General features: G+C 36.4%; 4 protein-coding genes across 6 annotated transcripts; 3 read left to right on the top strand and 1 right to left on the bottom strand.

Annotated features, from left to right (window-relative positions):
* The first annotated feature begins 1,129 nt into the window (after positions 1-1,129).
* On the top strand, positions 1,130-10,727 carry LOC101213526 (protein CELLULOSE SYNTHASE INTERACTIVE 1). The gene is made up of 8 exons (XM_004143437.3): positions 1,130-1,323; positions 1,907-2,065; positions 2,539-2,612; positions 3,198-6,252; positions 6,378-8,922; positions 9,169-9,623; positions 10,046-10,162; positions 10,260-10,727. The coding sequence occupies exons 3-8, from the start codon at positions 2,548-2,550 to the stop codon at positions 10,395-10,397; spliced, it is 6,375 nt and encodes a 2,124-aa protein (XP_004143485.2). The 5' UTR covers positions 1,130-1,323; positions 1,907-2,065; positions 2,539-2,547; the 3' UTR covers positions 10,398-10,727.
* Positions 10,728-12,240: 1,513 nt separating this feature from the next.
* Positions 12,241-16,302, top strand: LOC101212322 (aspartic proteinase-like protein 1). 2 transcript variants are annotated; one of them, XM_004143515.3, is made up of 10 exons: positions 12,241-12,865; positions 13,123-13,261; positions 13,638-13,879; positions 13,991-14,218; positions 14,311-14,449; positions 14,526-14,599; positions 14,698-14,797; positions 15,248-15,308; positions 15,420-15,491; positions 15,759-16,302. In XM_004143515.3, exons 1-10 carry the CDS (start codon positions 12,564-12,566, stop codon positions 16,001-16,003), a joined length of 1,602 nt encoding a protein of 533 aa, XP_004143563.2. In that variant the 5' UTR covers positions 12,241-12,563; the 3' UTR covers positions 16,004-16,302. The 2 variants fall into 2 exon arrangements, with proteins under 2 accessions (XP_004143563.2, XP_011657988.1); XM_011659686.2 differs by having other exon boundaries at positions 12,260-12,865; positions 13,595-13,879.
* Positions 16,303-20,129: 3,827 nt separating this feature from the next.
* Positions 20,130-21,208, top strand: LOC101213284 (heavy metal-associated isoprenylated plant protein 23). Its single transcript, XM_004143436.3, has 2 exons — positions 20,130-20,550; positions 20,646-21,208. The coding sequence occupies exons 1-2, from the start codon at positions 20,394-20,396 to the stop codon at positions 20,942-20,944; spliced, it is 456 nt and encodes a 151-aa protein (XP_004143484.1). The 5' UTR covers positions 20,130-20,393; the 3' UTR covers positions 20,945-21,208.
* Positions 21,209-21,671: 463 nt separating this feature from the next.
* On the bottom strand, positions 21,672-24,509 carry LOC101213042 (photosynthetic NDH subunit of lumenal location 4, chloroplastic). Of its 2 annotated transcripts, none has more exons than XM_011659682.2 (6): positions 24,060-24,509; positions 23,633-23,725; positions 22,778-22,838; positions 22,617-22,685; positions 22,246-22,376; positions 21,672-22,114 (listed from the first exon to the last, which is right to left on the bottom strand). In XM_011659682.2, the coding sequence occupies exons 1-5, from the start codon at positions 24,402-24,404 to the stop codon at positions 22,297-22,299; spliced, it is 648 nt and encodes a 215-aa protein (XP_011657984.2). In that variant the 5' UTR covers positions 24,405-24,509; the 3' UTR covers positions 21,672-22,114; positions 22,246-22,296. The 2 variants fall into 2 exon arrangements, with proteins under 2 accessions (XP_011657984.2, XP_004143483.3); XM_004143435.3 differs by having other exon boundaries at positions 21,672-22,014; positions 24,060-24,508.
* Between the last annotated feature and the right edge of the window lie 931 nt (positions 24,510-25,440).

Genomic DNA, 25,440 nt, shown 5'->3' with positions numbered 1-25,440 from the left:
TAGTTGGCTCCAAATTACAGTCTTAATCAACTGTTATCACATAATGGAGGTCTTATATCCCTAATCACAATTGTTGCCAAATCAACAGCTATATAATGTATTATATAAAGAGAGAGATTAGACATAGAAGAGATTAGATGACGGAACATGGGGCATGGCTATGGAGAGGGAGAGAGAGTTTTAGTTTTAGCTGAATGAAGAGAAAGAACGTGGGAGGTGACAGCACAGCTAAATACAAAACTACAAATAATGTCGCTATAAATCACCAGAGAATATTGTTCATAACATCATACCGGCTGCTACACAGTCCCAATCATTTCATTCTCATCACAATTACCAACAAACTCTCCTCCCTCAAGTCTTTTCTATTTCTTATCTGCCTCCCAAATTTCTCATTCTTCCCCAATAATCTTACTCACAATTTCATTAAACTCATGTGCTTCACCAATATGTAAAACTAAAAATTGACTTATCATCGAGGGTAAAATATTTCAGACGTATAACCTTTAATTACAAAAGGGGAATTCTATATATATATATATTTTCTGGGTTCAATTTTGGGATGCGTAATGCATTTTGATTAGGGAGTGAAAATCAAATTCAGTTAAGTGAGAGGGACTATTAGACAAATCTTATATAATCTATTTTAGCTTTATTAGGTGTATCTCACTGTCCACAATACCTGTCTATTATATGATAAAATAATAATAAAACATTTCTAGAGAGAGATAAGGTATCATTTCATTTCAATTCATCCTCTTGATTTTAATTTTCTTTTTCTACTTTTTAATAATTCAAGCCAAATTTTTTTTTAAAGAAGAAATTCTCAACTCAATTAATTGTAAAGTCACCACGAGATAAATTGTAGACAGAGAAAGAGAGTTATATAATAATAATAATAATTAATAATTAGTATTATTATATATTATTTTTAAGACGAGAGAGAGTTAGAAAAATTAATTAATGGTTGACAATTATAATTTGTAAAATAAATGAAGAAAAAAATGGAGGAATATGTGAGCCGAGCCGAGGTTAGCCGGGAAAGCGGCGGCTTAGCTTGTCGGTGGTGTATTAGTGAGAGTGTGGATGTGGAAAAAGCTCATAAAGCTTCATCGCTGTCTCCTGCTTGGTTCCGTTCCAATCTCTGTATATTCGGAGACGTAATTCCCATTTTTTAGAGAGAGAAAGAGGAAAAAAGAGGAGAGAGAGAGAGCAACAGCACCAGAAAGAAAAAAAGGAAAATCAGAGGCTAAGCTCTCTCACTCTCTCTTTATGCTCGCTTCTCTTGTAAGAAACTTGCTCTTCATTCCAGTCTCTTCTTAGGTTGGTTTTTTCTCTCTATCATTTTCTTTCTGATGCATGAAATGGATTTGAGCTGCTTGCATTGGCCACGATGTAAAAAATTCACTGAAATTCCTGTTTTCGATTTGTCGATTTTGCCTTAGCCAAATGCTATTATAATTTACTTTATTTGTGTTGTGCATTTATAGACTTGTTTGACTGATCACTAAATCAGTTGTACTTTGATTCTTTGTTGCTGGATCTGCGTCATTTTTATTTTAGTTGGTCGGTGTTTATGTAAATCTGTGGATTTTCGTTGCTTGGTTTGATTTCATTTCCGTCTTTAATTGTTGATGGAATTTGATTTACTGGAGAGAGGCGGTGTCGGGAGTATAGACAGTTTATATGTGTCCTTGCGTGATGTGAAATTAATTTCACATTAGTCCTGAAGAACTTTAATTGGCTCAATTAGTCTTAGAACCGCTACTTCAGCAGCATCGCTGTTTTTCTGGTTTTGTTATTTATTTGTTAGTTGTATGGAAACGGTTCAAGTGTTATAAAATATTTGGATTCGCGGCATTTTAATCATTGTCTCTGATCTGGTTTTTTCATGATTGTTTTGCAGGAGAATGCTATGCTATTAATTGCCTTTCTTTCATAGATCTGTAGAATTCTGACGTTCTGTTTCATCTTCATTGTAACTTAAAAGGAAGAGAAACTGGCGGCGACACTAACTTGGAGACTAGCTGCCAGCAACGGTAGCAGTCATCCTACTAATGATCTGGTATTTTGTGGCCTCTATTTAAATGTTGTCATTAGATTTGTAAATTAATTTTCCCTTTACCAATTCTTGCATGGAGTGCTTATGAAAACAATAGTTGTTTTAAATGTGAGCATGTGTGAGTGTGATTCTGATGCATATCAAGAAAATTGGGTTATGGACTCATGAGTATGCTTATTTTAATTATTTGGTTGTCTAAGCTCAATATTGTTTGAGGTTTAAGAGGGGACAGACGGATGGACTGGTTAACTGAATTTCAAAGATAATCTTAGTCAATGCAGTTTTCTTTGGGATGTCATCTTCAATTTGATACGAGTGGTTTAGTATGTACCCTGTTTAGTGTTTATGTATTGGGAAAAACAAAATAAGCTGCTTAAGATAGTTCTATGCTTTCTTTAAAGTATTCTACTTTCTCGATTTTGTGGTACATGTTATGTTAGTTATGTACTAATCATTTCTGTGTTCAATTGTTGTAGGAGAAAAACATGGATGGAAAAATTCAAGATTCAGAGCCTCCTACTCCGCATTCTATTATGAAGATGGGCTCCAGGTAAAATCAAAGTTGAATGTTTATTTATTTCATTTTTTTTAACAAGTTCATGTTATATTTGGAAGATGTGTATTCTGACTTCTAAGGATAATCCATATGGTTTTATTTATTGGCTGTCCTTGTATGTATAATTTTTGTTCCTTTTGTCATTTCATGGCATTTATGAAAGACTCATTTTTGTTTGATAACCAATATGCTTTTATGTATACACTTCACTTGCATGCATTATTTTATTTTAGAGGTTTTACCATATCCACATTTTTTTCATTTAATTTTTGACATAGGTATGTGTGTGTGTTGTCTTGTTTTAAGAACACGGATGTGAATGGACCTAATAAATTTTAGTTGGCTGTCCACTTCTCCTTCAGTTTGAACTTCATTTTCCCCATCTTTCCAGAGCCCAAGCCTCCTTAAAGGACAGCATATGATGAATGAGTCCAATAGTAAATGAGGATAGCATATAATTCAGTCTTGTTTTGTGTGAGTCGATCCAAGTAGTAAAATACAAGTGTTATTGTTCAATTTGTGTATCGCTGAACAATAATACCCAGATCAGATGACTTACTTTGATCATATGTCTTGCAGAGATCGCAATAGCATGGAAGATCCAGATGGGACACTCGCAAGTGTTGCTCAATGCATTGAGCAGCTGCGGCAGAGTTCCTCCTCTGTGCAGGAGAAAGAATTTTCTTTGAGGCAATTGCTGGAACTTATTGATACACGTGAGAGTGCATTCAGTGCTGTTGGATCTCACTCTCAAGCAGTTCCAGTACTAGTTTCTCTTCTCCGTTCAGGTTCCCTTGGGGTGAAAATACAAGCTGCTACTGTTTTAGGTTCCTTGTGCAAGGAAAATGAATTAAGGGTAAAGGTTCTACTTGGAGGATGCATCCCCCCATTGCTTGGTCTCCTCAAATCAAGTTCGTCAGAGGGTCAAATTGCTGCTGCAAAGACCATTTATGCTGTTTCCCAAGGTGGTGCTAGGGATCACGTTGGATCCAAAATATTTTCTACTGAGGGAGTTGTTCCGGTACTTTGGGAGCAGCTACACAATGGGCTCAAATCTGGAAATGTTGTTGGCTTACTGACTGGAGCTTTAAGAAACCTCTCAAGCAGCACTGAGGGATTTTGGTCTGCAACTATAAATGCAGGCGGTGTAGACATACTTGTGAATTTATTGGCAACAGGAGAGCCAAATACACAAGCAAATGTGTGCTTTCTCCTGGCACATGTGATGATGGAAGATGCATCTTTTTGCTCCAAGGTTTTGGCTGCAGAGGCTACGAAAAAGCTCCTCAAATTAATAGGACCTGGAAATGAAGCCTCTGTTAGAGCAGAAGCTGCAGGTGCTCTTAAATCTCTTTCTGCTCAGTGCAAAGAAGCACGGCGTGAGGTAGCAAGTTCAAATGGTATCCCTGCCTTGATAAATGCAACAATAGCTCCCTCGAAAGAGTTCATGCAAGGTGAGTATGCTCAGGCATTGCAGGAGAATGCTATGTGTGCTTTAGCAAACATTTCAGGTGGTTTGTCTTATGTTATCTCAAGCCTTGGACAAAGCCTTGAGGCATGCTCATCAGCTGCTCAAACTGCCGACACATTAGGGGCTTTAGCATCAGCTCTTATGATATATGATAGCAAAGAAGAAGCCACCAGAGCATCAGATCCTATAATTATTGAACAGACTTTAGTAAAGCAGTTTGGATCCCGTGTAACCTTTCTTGTGCAGGAACGAACTATAGAAGCATTAGCTAGTTTGTATGGTAATCCCATACTTGCTGTCAAACTTGCAAATTCTGATGCAAAACGTTTACTAGTTGGTTTGATCACAATGGCAACCAATGAAGTTCAGGAAGAGCTTGTAAGAGCCCTTCTTACCCTTTGCAACAATGAAGGTAGTCTATGGCGTGCCCTGCAAGGTCGTGAGGGGGTTCAGCTGTTGATTTCACTTCTTGGACTCTCATCAGAGCAGCAACAGGAATGTGCGGTTGCATTGCTTTGTCTTTTATCGAACGAAAATGATGAGAGTAAATGGGCTATAACGGCTGCTGGTGGCATACCTCCACTAGTTCAAATTCTAGAGACTGGTTCTGCAAAGGCAAAAGAAGATTCTGCAACAATTCTTAGAAACTTATGCAATCACAGTGAAGACATACGTGCATGTGTTGAAAGCGCTGATGCTGTCCCTGCACTGCTGTGGTTGCTTAAGAATGGAAGCTCTAATGGAAAAGAAATTGCAGCAAAGACTTTGAATCATTTGATTCATAAATCTGATACAGCAACCATCAGCCAACTTACTGCATTATTAACCAGTGATTTACCAGAATCCAAAGTCTATGTTTTGGATGCTCTTAGAAGTATGCTTTCTGTGGTCCCCCTCAATGATATTGTGCGTGAAGGTACTGCTGCTAATGATGCAATTGAGACCATGATTAAAATATTGAATTCTACTAGAGAAGAGACCCAAGCCAAATCTGCATCAGCTTTAGCTGGAATATTTGAAATCCGCAAAGACTTGCGTGAAAGTAGCATTGCTATTCAGACTCTCTTATCAGTCATAAAACTACTTAAAGTTGAATCCGACAGTATTCTGGCAGAGGCTTCCCGGTGCCTTGCTGCCATATTTCTGTCAATCAAGGAGAACAGGGACGTGGCTGCTGCTGCTAGAGATGTATTATCTCCCTTAGTTGTGCTTGCAAAGTCTGCAGTTCTGGAAGTTACAGAACTGTCAACCTGTGCTCTGGCAAATCTTCTACTTGATAGTGAAGTCCAAGAGAAGGCTGTTACTGAAGAAATTATTTTGCCTGCCACTAGGGTTTTGCGTGAAGGCACAATGTCTGGAAAGACACATGCAGCAGCAGGAATTGCTCGCTTGCTTCGCTCTCGGAAAATTGACCATAGCATCACTGATTGTGTGAATAGTGCAGGAACTGTTCTCGCATTAGTCTCATTTCTAGGATCTGCAGACACCAGAACTGTTTCCACATCTGAAGCACTAGATGCTCTTGCTATTTTATCTAGATCTGAAGGGGTTAGCGGGACCATGAAGCCTGCATGGGCAGTCTTAGCTGAATTCCCCCAAAGCATTTCCCCAATAGTTGCATCCATTACTGACGCAACTCCTATACTACAGGACAAGGCTATTGAGGTATTAGCACGACTTTGCCGGGATCAACCTGGTGTTATAGGAGAAGAAGTAGTTACTGCATCTGGATGCATAGCTTCTGTTTCTACGAGGGTGATCAATTCCACAAACATTAAGGTCAAAATTGGTGGAACTGCCCTTCTCGTATGTGCCGCTAATGTTAATCACCACAGGCTGTTGGAAGATCTTCACGCATCAAGTTCATGTAGTCTACTGATTCAATCTCTTGTTGCAATGTTAAGCTCTTCGCAGAGTTCTGTACTGGATAATCAGAGTGATACTGATAAGGAATTTATCAGCATATATAGACTTCCCAAAGAAGGCAGCTGTGGTACAGAATGCAATAAAGCTACTGCTGTTGTTTATGGTGTCAACCTCGCAATATGGCTACTCTGTCTTCTTGCCTGCCACGACGGAAGAAGTAAGACTGTGATCATGGAGGCTGGAGCAGTTGAAGTTCTCACAGAGGGAATATCCAATTATTCCTCACAGTATGCTCAGGTGCTCAACTTCTTACCTTCCTTTAGTTTTTCCATGATTTATGGTCCTTTGTTTGATATTTTACTCATTGTGGTTTCATAACTAATTGCATTTAATTTTCTTTTGCTTATTCAATTTTTACACAGATTGATTTTAAAGAAGACAGCAGCATATGGATATCTTCTCTATTGCTTGCAATTCTATTTCAAGACAGGGATATAATACGAGCACATGCAACCATGAAATCTATACCAGTGATTGCAAATTTACTGAAAGCAGAGGAGCCAGCAAATAGATATTTTGCAGCCCAGGCCATTGCAAGTTTAGTTTGTAATGGTAGCAGGGGTACCCTGCTGTCAGTTGCAAACTCTGGTGCAGCAGGGGGATTAATATCTTTACTTGGGTGTGCAGATGCTGACATATATGATCTTCTTGAACTGTCAGAAGAATTCATGCTGGTTCGCTACCCTGAGCAAGTTGCTTTGGAGAGATTGTTTCGGGTAGATGACATAAGGACTGGTGCTACTTCTCGGAAAGCAATTCCAGCTCTTGTTGATTTATTAAAACCAATTCCTGATCGCCCAGGAGCACCTTTTCTAGCTCTTGGAATTTTGACCCAGCTAGCGAAAGACTGCCCATCAAATAAGATTGTTATGGTAGAATCAGGGGCTTTGGAAGCATTGACCAAATATCTTTCACTTGGACCACAAGATGCAACTGAAGAAGCTGCTACTGATTTGTTAGGAATTCTTTTCAGCAGTTCTGAGATACGTAGGCATGAATCCGCATTTGGTGCTGTCAGTCAGCTTGTAGCAGTTCTGCGTTTGGGTGGAAGGGGTGCAAGGTATAGTGCTGCTAAAGCATTGGAGAGCCTCTTTTCTGCTGACCATATTAGGAATGCTGAATCGTCCAGACAAGCTGTGCAACCCTTAGTTGAGATTCTCAGTACTGGCTCAGAGAGGGAGCAACATGCTGCCATTGCTGCTTTAGTTCGTTTATTAAGTGAAAACCCATCAAGAGCCCTTGCAGTTGCAGATGTTGAAATGAATGCAGTTGATGTCCTTTGCAAAATTCTGTCAACAAATTGTACAATGGACTTGAAGGGAGATGCTGCTGAGTTGTGCTGTGTACTTTTTGGAAATACAAGAATCAGATCTACAATGGCTGCTGCGAGATGTGTCGAGCCTTTGGTATCGCTTCTTGTGACTGAATTTAGTCCTGCTCAACAATCAGTTGTCCGTGCATTGGATAAACTAGTTGATGATGAACAACTAGCAGAACTAGTTGCTGCACATGGAGCTGTTATCCCTCTTGTAGGCCTCCTCTATGGTAGAAATTTCATGCTTCACGAAGCAGTGTCTAGAGCACTTGTAAAGTTAGGAAAAGATAGACCTGCTTGTAAGATGGAAATGGTAAAAGCTGGAGTAATTGAAAGCATTTTGGATATCCTCCTTGAAGCACCTGATTTTCTTTGTTCAGCCTTTGCAGAATTGCTACGTATACTGACTAATAATGCTAACATTGCTAAGGGATCATCTGCTGCAAAAGTGGTTGAACCTCTTTTCCTATTGTTGACAAGACCAGAATTTGGACCTGATGGACAGCATAGTGCACTGCAGGTTCTTGTTAATATATTAGAGCATCCTCAGTGTCGTGCTGACTATACATTGACCTGTCACCAAGCAATTGAACCCCTCATTCCTTTACTTGATTCCCCTGCTCCAGCTGTGCAACAATTGGCAGCTGAGCTCCTATCACACCTACTTGTGGAAGAACATTTGCAAAAGGACTCAGTTACGCAGCAAGTGATTGGTCCTCTAATACGAGTACTTGGTTCTGGTATTCAAATCTTGCAGCAGAGAGCTGTCAAGGCTCTTGTTAGTATTGCACTAACGTGGCCAAATGAAATAGCAAAAGAAGGTGGTGTCAGTGAGTTATCCAAAGTCATTCTGCAAGCTGATCCTTCACTTCCTCATTCATTGTGGGAATCTGCTGCCACTGTATTAGCGAGTATTCTACAGTTCAGTTCTGAATTTTATCTGGAAGTCCCAGTTGCGGTGTTGGTCAGGTTGCTTCGTTCTGGATTGGAAAGCACAGTGGTTGGTGCACTGAATGCTTTACTTGTACTTGAAAGTGATGATGCAACGAGTGCTGAAGCAATGGCGGAAAGTGGAGCAATTGAGGCACTGTTGGAACTTCTGAGAAGCCATCAATGTGAGGAAACTGCAGCTAGACTACTGGAAGTACTTCTTAATAATGTGAAGATCAGAGAAACCAAGGTTACTAAATCTGCAATTGTACCATTATCCCAGTATCTCTTGGATCCTCAAACTCAAGCTCAACAGCCAAGGTTGCTGGCAACTTTGGCACTTGGTGATTTGTTCCAGAATGAAGCTCTTGCTAGAAGCACGGATGCTGTTTCAGCTTGCCGTGCTCTGGTCAATGTGCTTGAGGACCAACCAACAGAAGAAATGAAAGTGGTAGCAATATGTGCCTTGCAAAATCTTGTTATGTACAGTCGATCAAACAAAAGAGCAGTTGCAGAGGCTGGTGGTGTTCAGGTGGTATTGGACCTAATTGGATCCAGTGATCCAGATACATCTGTGCAGGCTGCAATGTTTATTAAACTCCTTTTCTCAAATCATACCATTCAGGAATACGCATCCAGTGAGACAGTTAGGGCCATCACTGGTAATTTCCCTAAACCCTCCACATGCATAATAACATTGATAGAATTGGGTTTTCCTTTTCAATCATCTCCGCACATCTGCTACACGATTGAATATATTTTTGAATGTTTTCCTTTATTTTTTCCCCTTGGGAGACTGCATTCTAGAATTAATCATCTGCTTTTACAACAATTTCTTAGACGCTTGCCTAATAAACTTTACTTACCTGCCTCGGAAGATATAGTGTCATAACAATTTGGTCTTGCAGCTGCCATTGAAAAGGACTTGTGGGCCACTGGAACCGTGAATGAGGAATACCTGAAAGCCCTAAATTCTCTTTTCAGCAACTTCCCACGATTGAGAGCTACTGAGCCTGCTACACTCAGCATTCCTCATCTAGTAACATCCTTAAAGACTGGTACTGAGGCAACTCAAGAAGCTGCGTTAGATTCCCTGTTTCTTTTGAGGCAAGCTTGGTCAGCTTGTCCAGCGGAGGTTTCAAGAGCTCAGTCTGTTGCTGCTGCAGATGCCATTCCTTTGCTTCAGTATCTAATTCAGTCAGGTCCTCCTCGTTTCCAGGAGAAGGCTGAATTTTTGTTACAGTGCTTGCCAGGAACATTATTAGTTATAATCAAACGTGGCAACAACATGAAGCAGTCAGTAGGAAACCCCAGCGTGTTTTGTAAGCTCACCCTTGGCAATACTCCACCGAGGCAAACAAAGGTAATGTACTCCATCTCTGCATCTTCCTTTTATTCATAGTTTTTACACTTGTAAATATTCCATGGAAGATAATTTATATATTAGTCAATTATAGTGGCTATGTTTAACTAATTATCGGAACTATAGTCTGTTGTGTGCTGGAGTAGTGTGGTTCCTTTCTCTTGTCGCATGTGTGGTCCATCTCCATATATCATTTTTCATCTGCATATGCACCATGTTTGAATAATTCTTTTGTACAGTTCATGGACGAAATGCCCCCGTATCTTATTAAAATTTTACTGGCAGAACGGTTTTAGGAGAAAATTTGTGGTCCTATTTTATTCCATCATAACCAATATTATCATCGCTTCTTTTGTTCTTTGATCCTTTTCCCAATTTGTCTCAGATTTCTAAACTGTAACTTCTCTTTAAATTTTGGTCAGGTTGTATCAACCGGTCCAAATCCAGAATGGGATGAGAATTTTGCATGGTCCTTTGAGAGTCCACCGAAAGGCCAGAAGCTTCATATTTCTTGCAAGAACAAAAGCAAAATGGGGAAGGCGAGTTTCATTTAAGTTTCCTTTGTTTCTCTTCATTTGTTTCCATATGAAAGCTTCACAACTAATTTTCTTTTCATGTACTCTAAAACAAAAACAGAGCTCTTTCGGGAAAGTAACAATTCAAATTGACAAAGTTGTAATGTTGGGAGCGGTTGCCGGCGAGTACACCCTGTTGCCTGAAAGCAAAAGCGGTCCTCGGAATTTGGAAATAGAATTTCAGTGGTCTAACAAGTAAGCTACACCATTGCATTAGTAGGAGACCATCCCCTTCCCCTTGCGGAATTATTTTTTCAATTTTGAGCATTTATCATGATAGTGTATATAATATACTTTCCAGATTTCTCTTTTTTTTTTTTTTTTTTTTTTAGTTTATAAATAGAAAATTGGAAATTTCCTTTCACTAGTTTTTCTGGGTTTGGTCTTGTTTGTATTTCATTGATTTCAATTGCTTGTCAATTTTGAGGAAAAGTAATGTATAATGTAATTATGTAACTTCTCATTGTGTGAATTTATTATTATAAAAAGAATGTATGCATAGGAACCTCTTATAAACACATGTTCTGGACGTTCTCTCTGTTTTCTTAGTTTTTCTCTCGTTTCAGAACTTGTGAATTATATATTAGGATACCCTGAAATAAATAATTTTTCTTTCTAGTAATGGTTTGGTTTGGTTTGGAGTTTTCATATTCAGAAATCAGAAGTGAAAAGTGCTGCAGGTGAATGACAATGAGTGGGTTGCCACTGCCAGCAGTTGGTAGTATTTAGAGGATAGGTTTGAAATTTGAAACGTAATGCGATGAATTATTTAAAAGAATTTTATCATTTAAATTCGCAAGTGAAGGGCCGCCGCCCAATGAGAATGAATGCGCTTTTTTAGTTTTAATCGACACGTAAGTAATTCTTGGACCACCTTCTTGGTGTGGTGCCTCCACAAAGTTCATCTTTCAATTTCTTTGTTTCCCTTCAATTAGGTCTCCTCACTTTTAATTCACATATCATTTCTTTTCTTATAAAAATATATATATTTTTTAATGTCAAAAGTTTTGAAACTATTTACATATAGGGTAAAATGTTCGAACCAAGGTGGAATATAAATACTAAATGAACATGAGTATGTGGCTAACCTTACTCACACCTACAAAAATAGATGTTAAGTGCCAGTCACTTAAGCTGAACATTTTAGCTAGTTAGGAGTAGGAGCAATGCATATTTGGGTAAACATTTTAATTTGGACCAATTGAATTAAGAAGAGTGGAGATTTTGTACCTACCAAAAGTTTACATTTTGACCAAATACAATTTTAGTAAGTCTTGGTCTCTCTACCTAAGAGTCCTATCTTCAATAGAACTTTATCCCCAACTACATTTCTTATGCAAGACCACCAATAATCATGAAAGGGATTTATTGGGATACCTTTTTTATTTTCTTGATTTTGTCAATAATTGAGGCATACATTTTCTATCTGAATGTTTGCTTTAGGAAACTTTTCTTACCAATAAATGTAAATGTAGAAAATTCAACTTTTTTTTTTTTTTTACTCTTAAAAATAACAAATACTTTAATCACTAGATTATGTTGTTATTATCTATTAACTTTCTAATAATGTATTAATAAATTTTAAAAATTAAATCTAAATTATGTTATGTTTGTAATTTTTATTATATTGGAAAGGGTTAATTCGAACACAGAAATCAAATAAATCTGAACTTATTTTTTTTATAAAATCTCCAAATAATTTATTTCGTTTATTTATCCTTTATTTTGAATTTTAATTTATTTCATTTGAAAAGTCCAAATATCCGAAACTAAAAGTAGTAGCTCACATTTAATCTTTATTTAAATAAAAAATTTACAAAAGCATCGATATATTTTGAAAAATAAAATACGAAAACGAAAAAATAAGAAAAGTAAAGAGGCAGAAGAAATGTATCCAACGGTGATTAAGAAAACGACAACCTCTCTTACGGGCGCGCACACACTGAAAAGGAATTATTTTATAACACGCGCTATTTTCCCCGTGTATTACAAATCCCTTCTGTCCTCCTCCTCCCCTTCCTTTTCTTCTTTTGCCCTCTTCTATCTCTCTCTCTCTCTCTCTCTCTCTCCCCCTCCCTCCCTCTGCTTCTTCTTTACACTTCACTTCACTTCACTTCACTTCGCTTCTTCTTTACACTTCACTTCATTTCTTCTTTCCTACTTCCGTCGTAACTCGTTCGCCTTCTTCTCCGATCTCTGTCCCGTAACTTGGGTTTCTTCATACCCCTCAGATTCTTTCTGTTTCTGTTTTTCATTTTGGTTCACCGGCGGGTAACTAAAGCTCCGAATTGTTCGTGGGTTTCTTCTGAACCTCCAGATCTCGTCTTCGAGCTACTTCCTTCGTCCTTTCAAGGACTGAGTTGCAATGTCGCTTCGGAATCTGCTTTTGTTGCTGCTGATGGTGATTTTTGTTCACCAGGTGGTGTCTATTACGTTCACATCAAGGATACTTCACAGGTTCTCTGAGGAGATGAAGGCCCTTAGGGCTTCAGGGAGTACGAATACGAGTGTACGAGTATCATGGCCTGAGAAGGGGAGTATGGAGTATTATCAGGAGCTTGTTAGTGGTGACTTTCGGAGGCAGAAGATGAAGCTTGGTTCTCGGTTTCAGTTGCTTTTCCCGTCTGAAGGCAGTAAAACCATTGCGCTCGGAAATGATTTTGGCTGGTCACCGTTACTCTTCCTTCCTTCTCCTTTTTGTTCTTGCTATTTTTTGTTCTTCCGTTTTGCATTACTTTTCTGTTTGTTTGTTTGTTTTTTTTTTTTTTTTTTTTTTTAGTAATCTCTCTCCCCCACACACCAAAAAAGGAAAAAAAACCATCTTCTAATAGCTTTTTGCATAGTGGCACCTTTATGAGAAAATTTTGTGTTATAAAATGTTATCTTATGCACTTGTAAATCATCTTGTTGTTTACGTATTATAGGTTGCATTACACCTGGATTGATATCGGGACACCGAGTGTTTCTTTTCTGGTTGCATTGGATGCTGGGAGTGATCTACTTTGGGTTCCTTGTAATTGCATACAATGTGCTCCCTTGTCTGCAAGTTACTATGGCAGTCTGGTAGGCCTGCTTTTCAGAATCTGTTCTTTCCACATAAACATTAATTACTTCTAATCCACGACTTATGCTTTATACCCAAGCATATTGCCTTTTTATTTCCGTTAGATCAAGGGTTATGCTTGGACAAATTGTGTTCTGGAATTCGAAGTCTTGTAGTGATTTTTGGCGGAAAAGAAAGGCATGGCCAGTTCCAATGGGAAATAAAAAATGCCCGAGGGGAGACGGAGATGAAAGATTGGCTAACTCATTTTTGGCGCGAATGTATTAGTGGATTATGAAGTCTTTTTAATAAGACAGCAAGTTTAGCACTTATTTCCGATGATTGATTGGCAGGTGCTCCTGCTCCCTCATGTTTGGGGCATTATTTATAATGCAGGATAAAGATCTCAATGAATACCGTCCATCCAGTTCAAGCACGAGCAAGCATATATCTTGCAGCCATAATTTGTGCGACTCAGGCCAAAGCTGCCAAAGTCCGAAGCAGTCATGTCCTTATGTTATTGACTACATTACTGAAAATACTTCAAGTTCAGGACTACTAATTCAGGATGTGTTGCATCTTTCATCCGGTTGTGAGAATTCATCTAATTGTACGATTCAGGCTCCTGTCATTTTAGGGTATGATCCATTGTTCCTACATTTTGTTCCTCCAATTGTTTGCTGTGTGTAAACTGCAGCAATAAGGAAGGATACTGTATTTATATTACCCATTTTTGCTCTCTAATACAGGTGTGGTATGAAACAAAGCGGCGGTTATCTAAGTGGAGTCGCTCCAGATGGTCTTTTTGGATTAGGGTTAGGAGAAATTTCTGTTCTTAGTTCCCTTGCGAAAGAAGAATTGGTGCAGAATTCCTTCTCGCTGTGTTTTAATGAGGATGGATCTGGAAGAATCTTTTTTGGGGACGAGGGACCTGCAAGTCAGCAAACAACTTCATTTGTGCCATTAGACGGGAAATAGTAATTACCATAATGAATTATCTCCATGTTTATGATGATCATGTTTTGTTATATATGCCGACTGAAGTCCTTGTGATACCTGAATCTTTCAGTGAAACCTACATTGTTGGGGTGGAAGCATGTTGTATTGAGAATTCGTGCCTCAAGCAGACAAGTTTTAAAGCATTGATAGATAGTGGGACATCGTTTACATATCTTCCAGAGGAAGCTTATGAAAATATTGTGATTGAGGTACATTCATTTTGTAGTTCAGCTTTGTACTTAATTTATCGTTCGTTTGTCCTTTAACCAGTTCCCCTTTTCATAGTTTGATAAAAGGTTAAACACTACAAGCGCCGTCTCCTTTAAAGGATATCCATGGAAGTATTGCTATAAGATCAGGTGATATCGATGAGATGGATAACCAGTAAAATCCTTTTCCCTTCATAAACCCCACCCTTGTGCATGTCTAACTTTAATGTTATCGTTTTTTCCAACAGTGCAGACGCAATGCCAAAGGTTCCATCTGTGACATTGTTGTTTCCACTAAACAATAGTTTTGTGGTTCATGATCCTGTATTCCCTATCTATGGCGATCAGGTAGATGGAAGTTTCCTTCTAAGAATGTTTAAGTGTGCATGATTTGATTTGGTGAATATGGGTGAAGATGTGGACTTGATCTTTGAAATTTGTCATAATTAGCCATTAATGGAATAGCTTTGACTTTTAGTGGGCATAAAAGTACTTAAAAATCGAACTGTGAAACATAGTAGTGAAGTTGATAGCTTTAGATACTCCAGAAACTAGAGACTACAAGGAAACGAAGAATAAGAACTAAAACAATAAAAGAAAAAAAATAAGGTGTGCTTAAACTATCAAGCTGAGGTAGGGCCCTCTTCTTTGATACAGCCTAGCAGTTAGTCTCTAGTTCTAACTATCCAATAGATGATATAATTGTTTTAAGTATCCTGAAGAAGTCACATGCTATGCATCACTTCTAATACAAGAAAATAATGCCTGTGTTAATACTAAACAGTACTATGCATACAGGGGTTAGCTGGATTTTGTTTTGCTATACTACCTGCTGATGGAGATATCGGAATATTGGGACGTAAGCTCACAATGTCTCCTCAAATTTAGATTGCTAATATGATATATGCGATATGTGCAGTAAATCGTACGTCTAATGAAAATGGTAATTTTGTATTGCTGTCTTGTGCAGAAAATTACATGACTGGATACCGGATGGTATTTGATAGGGATAATTTGAAGTTGGGTTGGTCACACGCAAATTGTAAGATTTCCATCTCCTAGTAGTTACTTGTCATGATTTTGCAGCTTCTTAACTGATGCCCACATCTTGTGCATGATAAAACCGAAAGAAAATGTTTGAACTGTCTTAACCATCATTTTTTTTCTTGCTTCGTTTCATATGGGTTGGTTTTTTGTATTGTTCATTGTATATTATTTTCGTTTGTTAAATGAAAGTATGGCTTTTCCATTGTTTTATAAACTCGTTTCATGAACTTCCATTCATATTTCTACCATGTTCATGTCGAAGGTCAAGATCTCAGTAACGAAAAGAAAATGCCTCTTACTCCTGCAAAAGAGACACCGCCAAACCCATTACCAGCCGATGAACAGCAGAGCGCTTCAGGGGGGCACGCGGTGGCTCCTGCCGTAGCTGGAAGGGCCCCTTCTAAACCATCAGCTGCTACCCCATGCTTCATCCCATCCAGATTTTATTCAATCAGATTGCCGCACCTGCTTCTTCTAGCACTCTGCCTTGTTTCTTCTTGCGTGTGATGTAGATTCTGAGCTTTATCTAAGTAAGTTTTACATGTAAATGGAGGTAGTCTCTTTACATCTATCTTCCCCCCAGCAAGGACGACATGTAGATCTTGTGTCCTTGCAAGTTCCATCAATGGCATTTTCCTTCTTTTCTTTCTTTTTTCTTAGTTTTTTTTTTTTTTTGGGGCATTATATGAGCCATCCAATGGGGGTCGATGATAGTCGTTGCATTTTTGGTTATGTAGCTATACATTCTTCTATCTATATGTTTTCCTCTTCTGATATATATTACCGTTAGTTTACTACCTTCTTAATCTTTACTCTTTATTTCTCCTAACCTTATTATTTGTTATTTATTTTAATTTCACTTCGTAACCATTTCTTCTTTCGGCTTTGCTTTATATATATATAATTATACCTATTTCCTTTTCCTATCTTACAATAATTTGCATTCTTTCTCAAATACAAAGATTAAAATTCTTAGTCAAATTTGAAGAACAGAAAACATTTTTTTTGTCAGTTATTTTTTCTTTTTAATTTTCAAATTTTGGTTTGATTTTTAATCCATAGATAAAATGTAGATAAGAAAGTAATAAAGTTTGAGTATAGTTATCATAGGGGCCTAATTTTTTTAATAAAGGTAGATAACAATGCCTAAAAAATCAAATAGATATTTTAGATTTTCAATGTTAAAGACTTATTATAAATTTTTAAAGTTGAGGAACCCAATAATACAAACTAATTTTAGAACTAACCAATATTTCATTTTAATATATATATATAGATTATGGTTCCTTCGTGTGCGTGAAGGCCACATCGTTTCCAAATTTCAATTATTGTTTGAAATTGTAGGGAAGAGGACTCATCTTATTATTATATATATCAATGAGTGAACTTCATTACCTGACACCGCGTACACCAAAGTACTTCTAATTATTTCATTCACACAACAATTCCTTCTCTATTCATTTCCCCAACACACCACTTTTTAATTCATTTCTACATCCATATTACTAATCCCCTTTTTGTTATCTTCTAACTTAATTATTTTTTTTACAATTTCTTTATATATTAATTTAAATCAAGTAAGAACAATTAAGCATTTTAGATGAATACCCAAACTGTTCACCATACAATAATTGATTGCATGTGTTATACAGCTATCTTCTTTTTCAATATCAAATATATTTGTTTATTAATTCACTTAATCTTCTTCTTTTCTTTTCTTTTTTTTTAAGAAAAAGACAATCTAGCAAAACAATAGCTTTCAATTTCTTTTTAAATTTTGACTTTCTGCATCAAATATAAATTCTAATCTTTTTTTGAAAAAGTAAAAACATAAATCAAGAAATCAAGGGCAGAAAAAAAGCCCAATCCCTTAAAGTACAAAAAAGTTATAACCAAAACGTTATAAAAAGGAGTCGTGTGCTGTTCTTATTCATGAGGTCAAAACAAACATTAGAAACAAAACTTTCTTTTTTCATGAAATAATGTCCAAAGCCAACTTTGGTTATTGTGTTTAAGCCATTGCTAAAAGTTAATATAATTCTAGCTATGCCATGTTATGTTGTAAAATCATAATTATAAAATCTCCTTTAAACTATATAAATTTTTATAATATAATCTCACAAATCAATTTAGACCTTTAAACTATATAAATTTTTATAATATAATCTCACAAATCAATTTAGACTACATAAATTCGGTTCTATAATTATTCTAAAGTACAAATGAACAATTCCAAAGAAAAAAAACAAGGCCATGGAATGATTTTGTTACTAATTTAAGCTTCATAAGAATAGATACATTTAAATTATGTCGTCATCTTAAAAAGAAATCATTAGAAAAGACTAGTACAATGTGATACTTACCTCATACACTAAAGGGTTTTTCCTTTATATTTAATTTCTTTTACAAATTTAACCCTCCATTTTCATTATCTTTTACGCGTTTTAAGTGAAAAAAGTACACCAGAACGAAAAATGAAAAAACTATCGAATGAGATTGTGAGATCGTCAAATTTGTGTAAATTCAAATATTACAAAAGAAAAAGGAAAGTGAGAAGGTTGAATAATTAATCATAGTATAGATAGGAATAGGAATGAGAGCTAAAATGTATAGCAATAATTGTGTTTGGGAGGTAGAGGTGGTGGTGGTGGTGAAGAAGAAAGTCACCTTTATTTTCCCAATTCTAAAAAGTTGTTGTTCCATTGAAAAGAATAAATAAAAAAGACAATGCTCTTTGTCTAACAAAACCAAACCTCCAAAATAAAAAAGCTACAAGAAGATGGATTGTTTGTGAATCCCCTTTTTCCTCTTTCTTTTTTTCTTTATTAAACATATGCATTAATAATAACTTGTAACCAATAATTTAAATCTCTGTCTTTGGTTACTAAATATTTTGAAGAATAAGAATGGTGGTTAGTTTAATGAGAAATAATATTCTTATCTTCACATTGAAGGTCCCAGTTTTGTGTAAGAGTTGGAACAGTTTTTCCTTTGCACAGGCCTTTGTCCTATCCCATCTCATGTCTACCTTTTTGGACAAATTATTATTCTAAGTTAATTAAACACCAAATTATAATTACCATCATTTTTAGTTTTATTAGATTTTATGAGATGTAAAGTTAGATCTCTAGTGTCGGTTTATGTTTTAAAGATCATGACAATTTTCTTATCTTTTTTCATGGATAGATATAATCTAATACCGTTTTTATTTTTAATTTGATAGAAAGCTAATTAATTAATTATAAGTTGGGGGTCCCGTCAAAGTTATTAATGTAGCTATAATTACTATATATAAAAAAAGAGGTTGCATGATGAAATGAAAAATATTCGTGGCCAAAAAAAGTACATAGTGTGATAGAGTGACTTTATTAAATGTGTGCTTATTAGGGGAGAAGTTTGAAGACAAAATAGAAAGTGGAGGAAAAGGAATAGAGGAAGAAATGGTAAGATTAGCCACACCCATTTTACTTCCTTCCTCTATTAGAATAAAGAATCAGCATCATGATCTTTTTACACACATCCCAAACCACATTTCTGGATTCACAAATTAAGTCAAAATTAATTTGACTTAATTTTTGAAAAATCTTGATCATCTAAATCACTCAAGTAATCAACATTTGTGGCTCCAATCAGTGATTAGTAGTAGTATTAAAGATTTAATCAAAGCCAATTAACCTGTCCATGTGAAAAACCAATAAATATACACAATAAAAACAGAAATGAAAAGGGAAAGATTATTATAAAACTTTTAGAAGAATACAATTGAAAAAGACTTAAGTTTTGCAATTGCATACAAGGAAGGAGGCTGCTGCCCACTTTCCTTCCTTCGGGTTCTCTCCACCCCCAAGTCCCCAACACAACACTTTTCAAACAAACACTAAAATTATTGTTTATGAAAACTAAAATAATCCCAAGTCTTTATTTTTTTATATATATGTTTAGTGTTATGTTGTTCAGAAAACGACATGACCACTACTTTTTCTTTTCAACTATTATAACATAACATACTTCTCTTCCTAACAACATATCTGTCTGTTGTTACTACTTGTTGTTTAAGCCAGCCAAACCCATTTAATTAAAAACTAAGGTTAAAATTGAAATTGATCTAATCACCTACCGACCACCATGCACCTTCAAGCTTCTTATAATGGAGTTTAAGATGAAATAGTTTTAAAAAGTTACGTGAAAAAATTGAGATTAAATTAAAATTATGCAAACCACTAAATTAAGAAGACTCCTCATGCATTAAGGTAAAGATGGCGGTGACATTTTTGGTATAGCGTTGGTTTTTAAAACTTGTTGAATTCAGCTTCACTCCATAAATGACAGCCCAATTGGTTTTAGTTTTAGGTTAAATTGCAAATTTGTTTTCTATATTTTTGTTTTGGTATTTGTAAATTAAACTTAATTTTATTACTGGAATAAAGGCGATCAATCTTCCAAAGGATAGAGCCAAAAGTACCTCTTCATTAAGAAAAGCATATAGATTTGTTTTAATATATTCATAATCTTAAAAGAATTGCCATTTTAAAGTAAAAATGCAACGTCCACAGCAACAAAAAAGAACCAAGCTTCCTAAGCCAAATTATTTTTGGTGATTGGGGGGCCACAACCAAAACACAACCCTTTTTCCTTTAGTTTTAAAATGTAACCCAGATGGCTATATAACGAGCTCTGTTTCCTTTCATATAACCATCTCAAAACCAGAGAAAGCAGCCTTTGTTTCTAATGCCCTTTTCTTTGCTTGTTTGCTTGAAGAGAAGGTAAAGACTAAAGAGAAAGATCCATCATTCTACCCAAACTTACGTTTCCATTTCTTTCTACAACTCTGGTTTTTGCTTCTGTGAGCTTCTGTTGTCCCTTTCCCTTTTCAACTACATCGATTAAAGAGTGAAAAATGGGTGTTGGTGGGACTTTGGAGTACTTGTCAGATTTGGTGGGTAACACCCATAAACACAAGAAGAAGAAACAGCTTCAAACCGTGGAGTTGAAAGTCAGAATGGACTGTGATGGCTGTGAACTTAAGGTCAAGAATGCCCTCTCTTCACTCAGTGGTATGTTATGTCTAAAGAAACTCAACCCTTTTGTGTTTTTACTTCTTCCTTTTCTCTCTATCTAACAAAATGCAGTTGCTTTTGAACTTTGGAAGGGGTAAAATCTGTGGAGATAAACAGGAAGCAGCAGAAAGTGACAGTTACGGGGTATGTTGAAGCAAGCAAGATACTGAAGAAGGCGAAGTCTACAGGGAAAAAGGCTGAGATATGGCCATATGTTCCCTACAGCTTAGTGTCACAGCCTTACATTGCTCAGGCTTATGATAAGAAGGCACCACCGGGGTATGTAAGAAATGTGGAGCAAACTGCCACTACTGCTTCTGTTACCAAATATGAAGATCCTTACATCAACATGTTCAGTGATGACAACCCAAATGCTTGCTCTGTCATGTAATTCTTTGCAGCTAAAACAAGTCTCCTGTTTTGTACCTCTCTCTATATATCTCTCTTCTGCTAAATTTTTGTCAAACACCTCAATAATTATGGTAATGATATATATTACTGTGTGTTCAATCATTTGTGAAGAAGAAATGGTCAACTAGATGGATGAGTAATTAGAATATTTGGGGTTGTTAGTTGTTACTAGCTGATGTAAGAGATTACTTTATTTCATGATGTTGTAATTTTCTGTTTGTGAGACGACTTTGGCTTCCCCACAGCTGTTCTTTCACCTAAAGAAAACAAGATTCCAACCTGGTTATTAACTGTTAGAGGAAAGGAAAAAAGAAGAAAACCAAAGTCGCTTTATTTTAAAGGACTGGAAATTATTAAGTTAATGAATTGTGAAGGAGCAGTATGGCTATACATTTGCACTTACTTTCGGTTTGGAAAAGAGCCTAAAAATTTGAACACAAAATTCAAATTATTTCAAACGGCATTTGGTCCCAGCAAACGAAGAAAAAGGCCAAGCCAAGGCTTCCTTTCCGGTTCTCTCTCTTCACCAAACGTGAGGAAAGAATCCTGCTTTCTTTGCTTTTGGCTTTCGGAACATTTTTTTTCCGTTAACCTTTTTCTCATATCCAAAGGTAGCATAAAGAAAAATCGCGGTGAGAAAAAATTAGGGTGATCTATGTTTAATAATTTTGTGTTCATTGACAATTCGATCATATTAAAAAAGAATGTGTTCAAAGAAAATGCGGTCATTAGATTCCATTTGCATAAAGTTACTGAAGTACTCAGAAACAAGACGTGCTTTTACAAAGTATAATAGTATCCGTGCATAGAAATACAGTCATAATCTTGTAAAACAACCAAATACATAGTTTTGGTCAATTACGTTTGAATTGAGCAATTTCAACCATGCCTAGCTGGATTTTCACCTAAAAAGGATTGCCAGTCCTGCTGGTGGTTAGTTGGAGAAAACCAAGTATTCTGCCTTAAGAGTCAAGCTTGAGTTCCACATACTTGGAAAATCCAGAGAGAAATGCACTTCTTTTGGCTCGTGGTTTAGCTTCAACTTAAGTTCTGGGAAACCAAGAGGGAAAAAGTGTATGATGAACAATAGATGAAGCAGGAAGCATGAAATGGAATCTGAGACACTACTGAGATAATTGTTGTGATTCTACTGTATGAGATGGACCAAAAAACAAATGGGTGTGTTAAGATAGCTGAGCTGTGAACACAACTTAAAAGAGAAACCAAACAAAGGATAGGTTGATATGATTGAACATTTAGAAAAGTCAGAAAATCACTTACTCTGTGTTGTCTATCTACAAGAATTTTGTAGGAAATTGGGTATTGTTTCCATCACTTCCTATTTCCTGAGTAGACTCCAACGAAATTTATATCATACACAAGAGTTGCATTTCCAGGTATATTGCAATCACCTGTAAAGGCAACACAAATGGCATTAACAGAGTCCATTAGTTAATTGGTACTTGGGTTTCACCAGTATCAAAAAGAGATATCTGGAGCAAAGCAACTACACACTAACATATAATGCATTTGCACAAAATAAACTACCGTTAACTTGCCAACAGAAGCAACTACAGACAGCTTGCAACATTGTCACGAAAATTTAGATAGCCAACACGCAAAACAAAGCAGTTCAGTTCAAAGAATTCAACCTGAAAAACAGCCTGCTGGTTCTGGTCCATACGCTAAATGTGGAGGAATCTGAAGCTTACGTTTGCCACCTAGGCAAAATCAGAGGGGCAATAATTTCTTAGAAGCAAACCAGCAAAAAAAGAAAACCACAAAATTCTACTCATTGCGTCAGTAGACATACCTACTAGCATTGGTGGTACTCCTTCACCCCCTAATATTCCCTGATCCAATCCTCTTATTACCTGGCAACAATCTTATCAACTTTAGTCCCTTTCCGATGAGTCAATGTGGTAAGTAACTACACCCACCCAGTTACCCACGGTCCCACACTCACCACAAGGTGAAATGAATGTAGTTATAGTTAGTGGCTAAGGTAATGAATTATTTATCCATATAATGGCTATTGATTGGTTGCAAGTAAATTAAAAGTTTGTTTTACAAATAGTATCTTGCTCCTAATCTAGGCATGAGAAGGAAAATTCTCAGTACCCTGATCCTCCCATGTTGGTAACAGACTTGCCTCCACTCTCATCCAGCTCTTTCCTTGTCAAATCGTTAAAGAAACCCACCACTTTCTTTCTACATCCTCGTCAACAAACAATTGGGATTTGTAGGAGAACTAACTCCACACAAGGTCTCTTAGAAGATAGTTGCATATAGGGAGGTGATTGTCAACCAAGTTGATGCAGCAAGGTGCGTATTTTATTAAGATGGGACAAAGAGAGATGTTCCTCAATCCTAGAAAAGCTATTCTGCTGACCGTTTTACTCTAATTAAATTTGCTTTTTTTTTTTCTCATAGTTATAAGTACAATTGAATTCTGCTCAACTACGTTTTCCTAAAGAAACGACATGATCTGGAAAGTGCAGAAATGGACTAAGTTACCAATGACCTAAAATACATATATTTTCATCACTTTTCTCTTAAACAGTATCATTACTCTCAAAGCCTGTAGCCGCTCGCACTTAAACAAATTGGCCAAACTTTTCAAGCCCATATGCACCTTAAGAAGCTGTACAAAACACTTGATCAATACCTTGCCAACACCAATACGCATGGTGAGATATCTACCACGCTTGTAGCTACTGTCAAACACTATCCCATCAGCAAACCTTGCAGTGTAGTGAACCTGCATTTGAACGGTAAAATAACGCAAAAACATATCATAAAATCCCTTATGCGTGGAATGGGGAAATTAAACGTAGTGAATTGCAGTTCATTGCAACACGTGACACAACATATACATATTAAGAAAAATAACCCACATGCAAACTCAGCAAAAAACGAGAGACACATATTAGATTGATATACTATTGGCGGGAATTGCACATTCCACTGCAACGAAGCAATGCAGGAGAAGTTGGACGGAAACAAGCAGTCATATAAAAGCAGGGTAGAATTTGATGATGCGAAGAAAAGTAAAATGAGAAACAAGAAGTGGATGATTGAAGATCGGAACTGACATTGATAAGCTCACCATAAGGAACTTCCTCACCGGATCCGACGGCGATGTCGCAATAGCCAAGCCCGGAAGGCACATAGTTGAACTCGCAAAGGGGTTCTCCAACAGTGGCATAGTATTCAATTCTGGTAGCGTTTGCATCCAAGGGCGAAAGAGCCAAAACCGAAGCAGCAAGAAGGCCAATGCCCATGTTAGATATTGCCTTCTTAGTAGCAGAAACTGAAGAAGAAGAAGAAGAAGAAGAAGAAGAAGTAGATGTGGGTTTAACAGTGGAAGATAACTTGGGGGAGAAAATTTGGGAAGCTTGAGGTCTTGGGGTTGTGAAGGTTAATGGGGAAAGTGCCATTTTAGTATGATCAGATTGAGGTGTATGTGAAGCTTGAATAAAGTGAAGGTGGCAATGGTAAGTTGTAACAGTGTGATGTTTGTTTGAGGCAGTGGTTTGAATGAATGCGCACTTAGGATAGATATGGCGAACTGTAGGGCCCCACAAGTGCAAAATATGGGCCATTGGATTTGGATAAGAGCCTCCACCTATTGAGAAGATTGCCTTTGAGATTTTGGGCTTTTGGGCTTTTGGGCTTTTGGGCTTTTGGGCCAACAGACTCATACTTATTCTCTATAATATAAATTAATTAATCAGATATTTTACCTAAAAATCCAAAAATCTCATTTTAAGTTTCAAAATCTTCGAGGAAGGATTTTATAGTTTCACAATAACTTTATTAATATATGTTTTCCTATTTTCAATGTTTATTTAGTGATGAGACACAAATTACATTTATAAGGGTTTATTAAAAAGAGAGTAAATGTATTTAGTATAATATTTTCTTATTTTGAGTGAAAAGGCATTTAATATAATTTTTTTTCTATTTTCATTTGAAGAGATAAGATGACATTTAACATGATTTTATTTTCCATTTCATTTTTTATGTTGACTCTAAAATGTTTGATTGTTTATTTAAAAATATTTAAATAAATATATATTTTTCATTTCTTAAGTTGACTATAAAATATTTTATTGTTTATTTAAAAATATACGCAAATGTTAACGACAATAACCATTATCGTTTATATAAAATAAACGATTATACATATGTACATTTATTCATTGGTTTTATATCTAGAACTCTCTCAATCTTTATCTCATCTAAAACTTATGTTGTCAACTGGATGAATGACCAATAAAAAAATAACGTTGAAAGCTTCATCTCATACCCGATACTAGAAGCTTTGCCCTATTCTTCGTCGTATGCTTGCAACCACAATCAACAAGAAGAAAAAAGAGAGGAGGAAGAAGAAAGAAAAGGGTTTTCTTTATTTAAATCAACCTCAAAATTGAATTTATAGATGGTCATGTTAGATGTTAGACTAAGTTAAAA

The sequence above is a fragment of the Cucumis sativus genome, chromosome 6 (assembly GCF_000004075.3).
Source record: "Cucumis sativus cultivar 9930 chromosome 6, Cucumber_9930_V3, whole genome shotgun sequence".
Classification (NCBI taxonomy): domain Eukaryota; kingdom Viridiplantae; phylum Streptophyta; class Magnoliopsida; order Cucurbitales; family Cucurbitaceae; genus Cucumis; species Cucumis sativus.
This window is presented reverse-complemented; position numbering and strand designations above follow the sequence as displayed.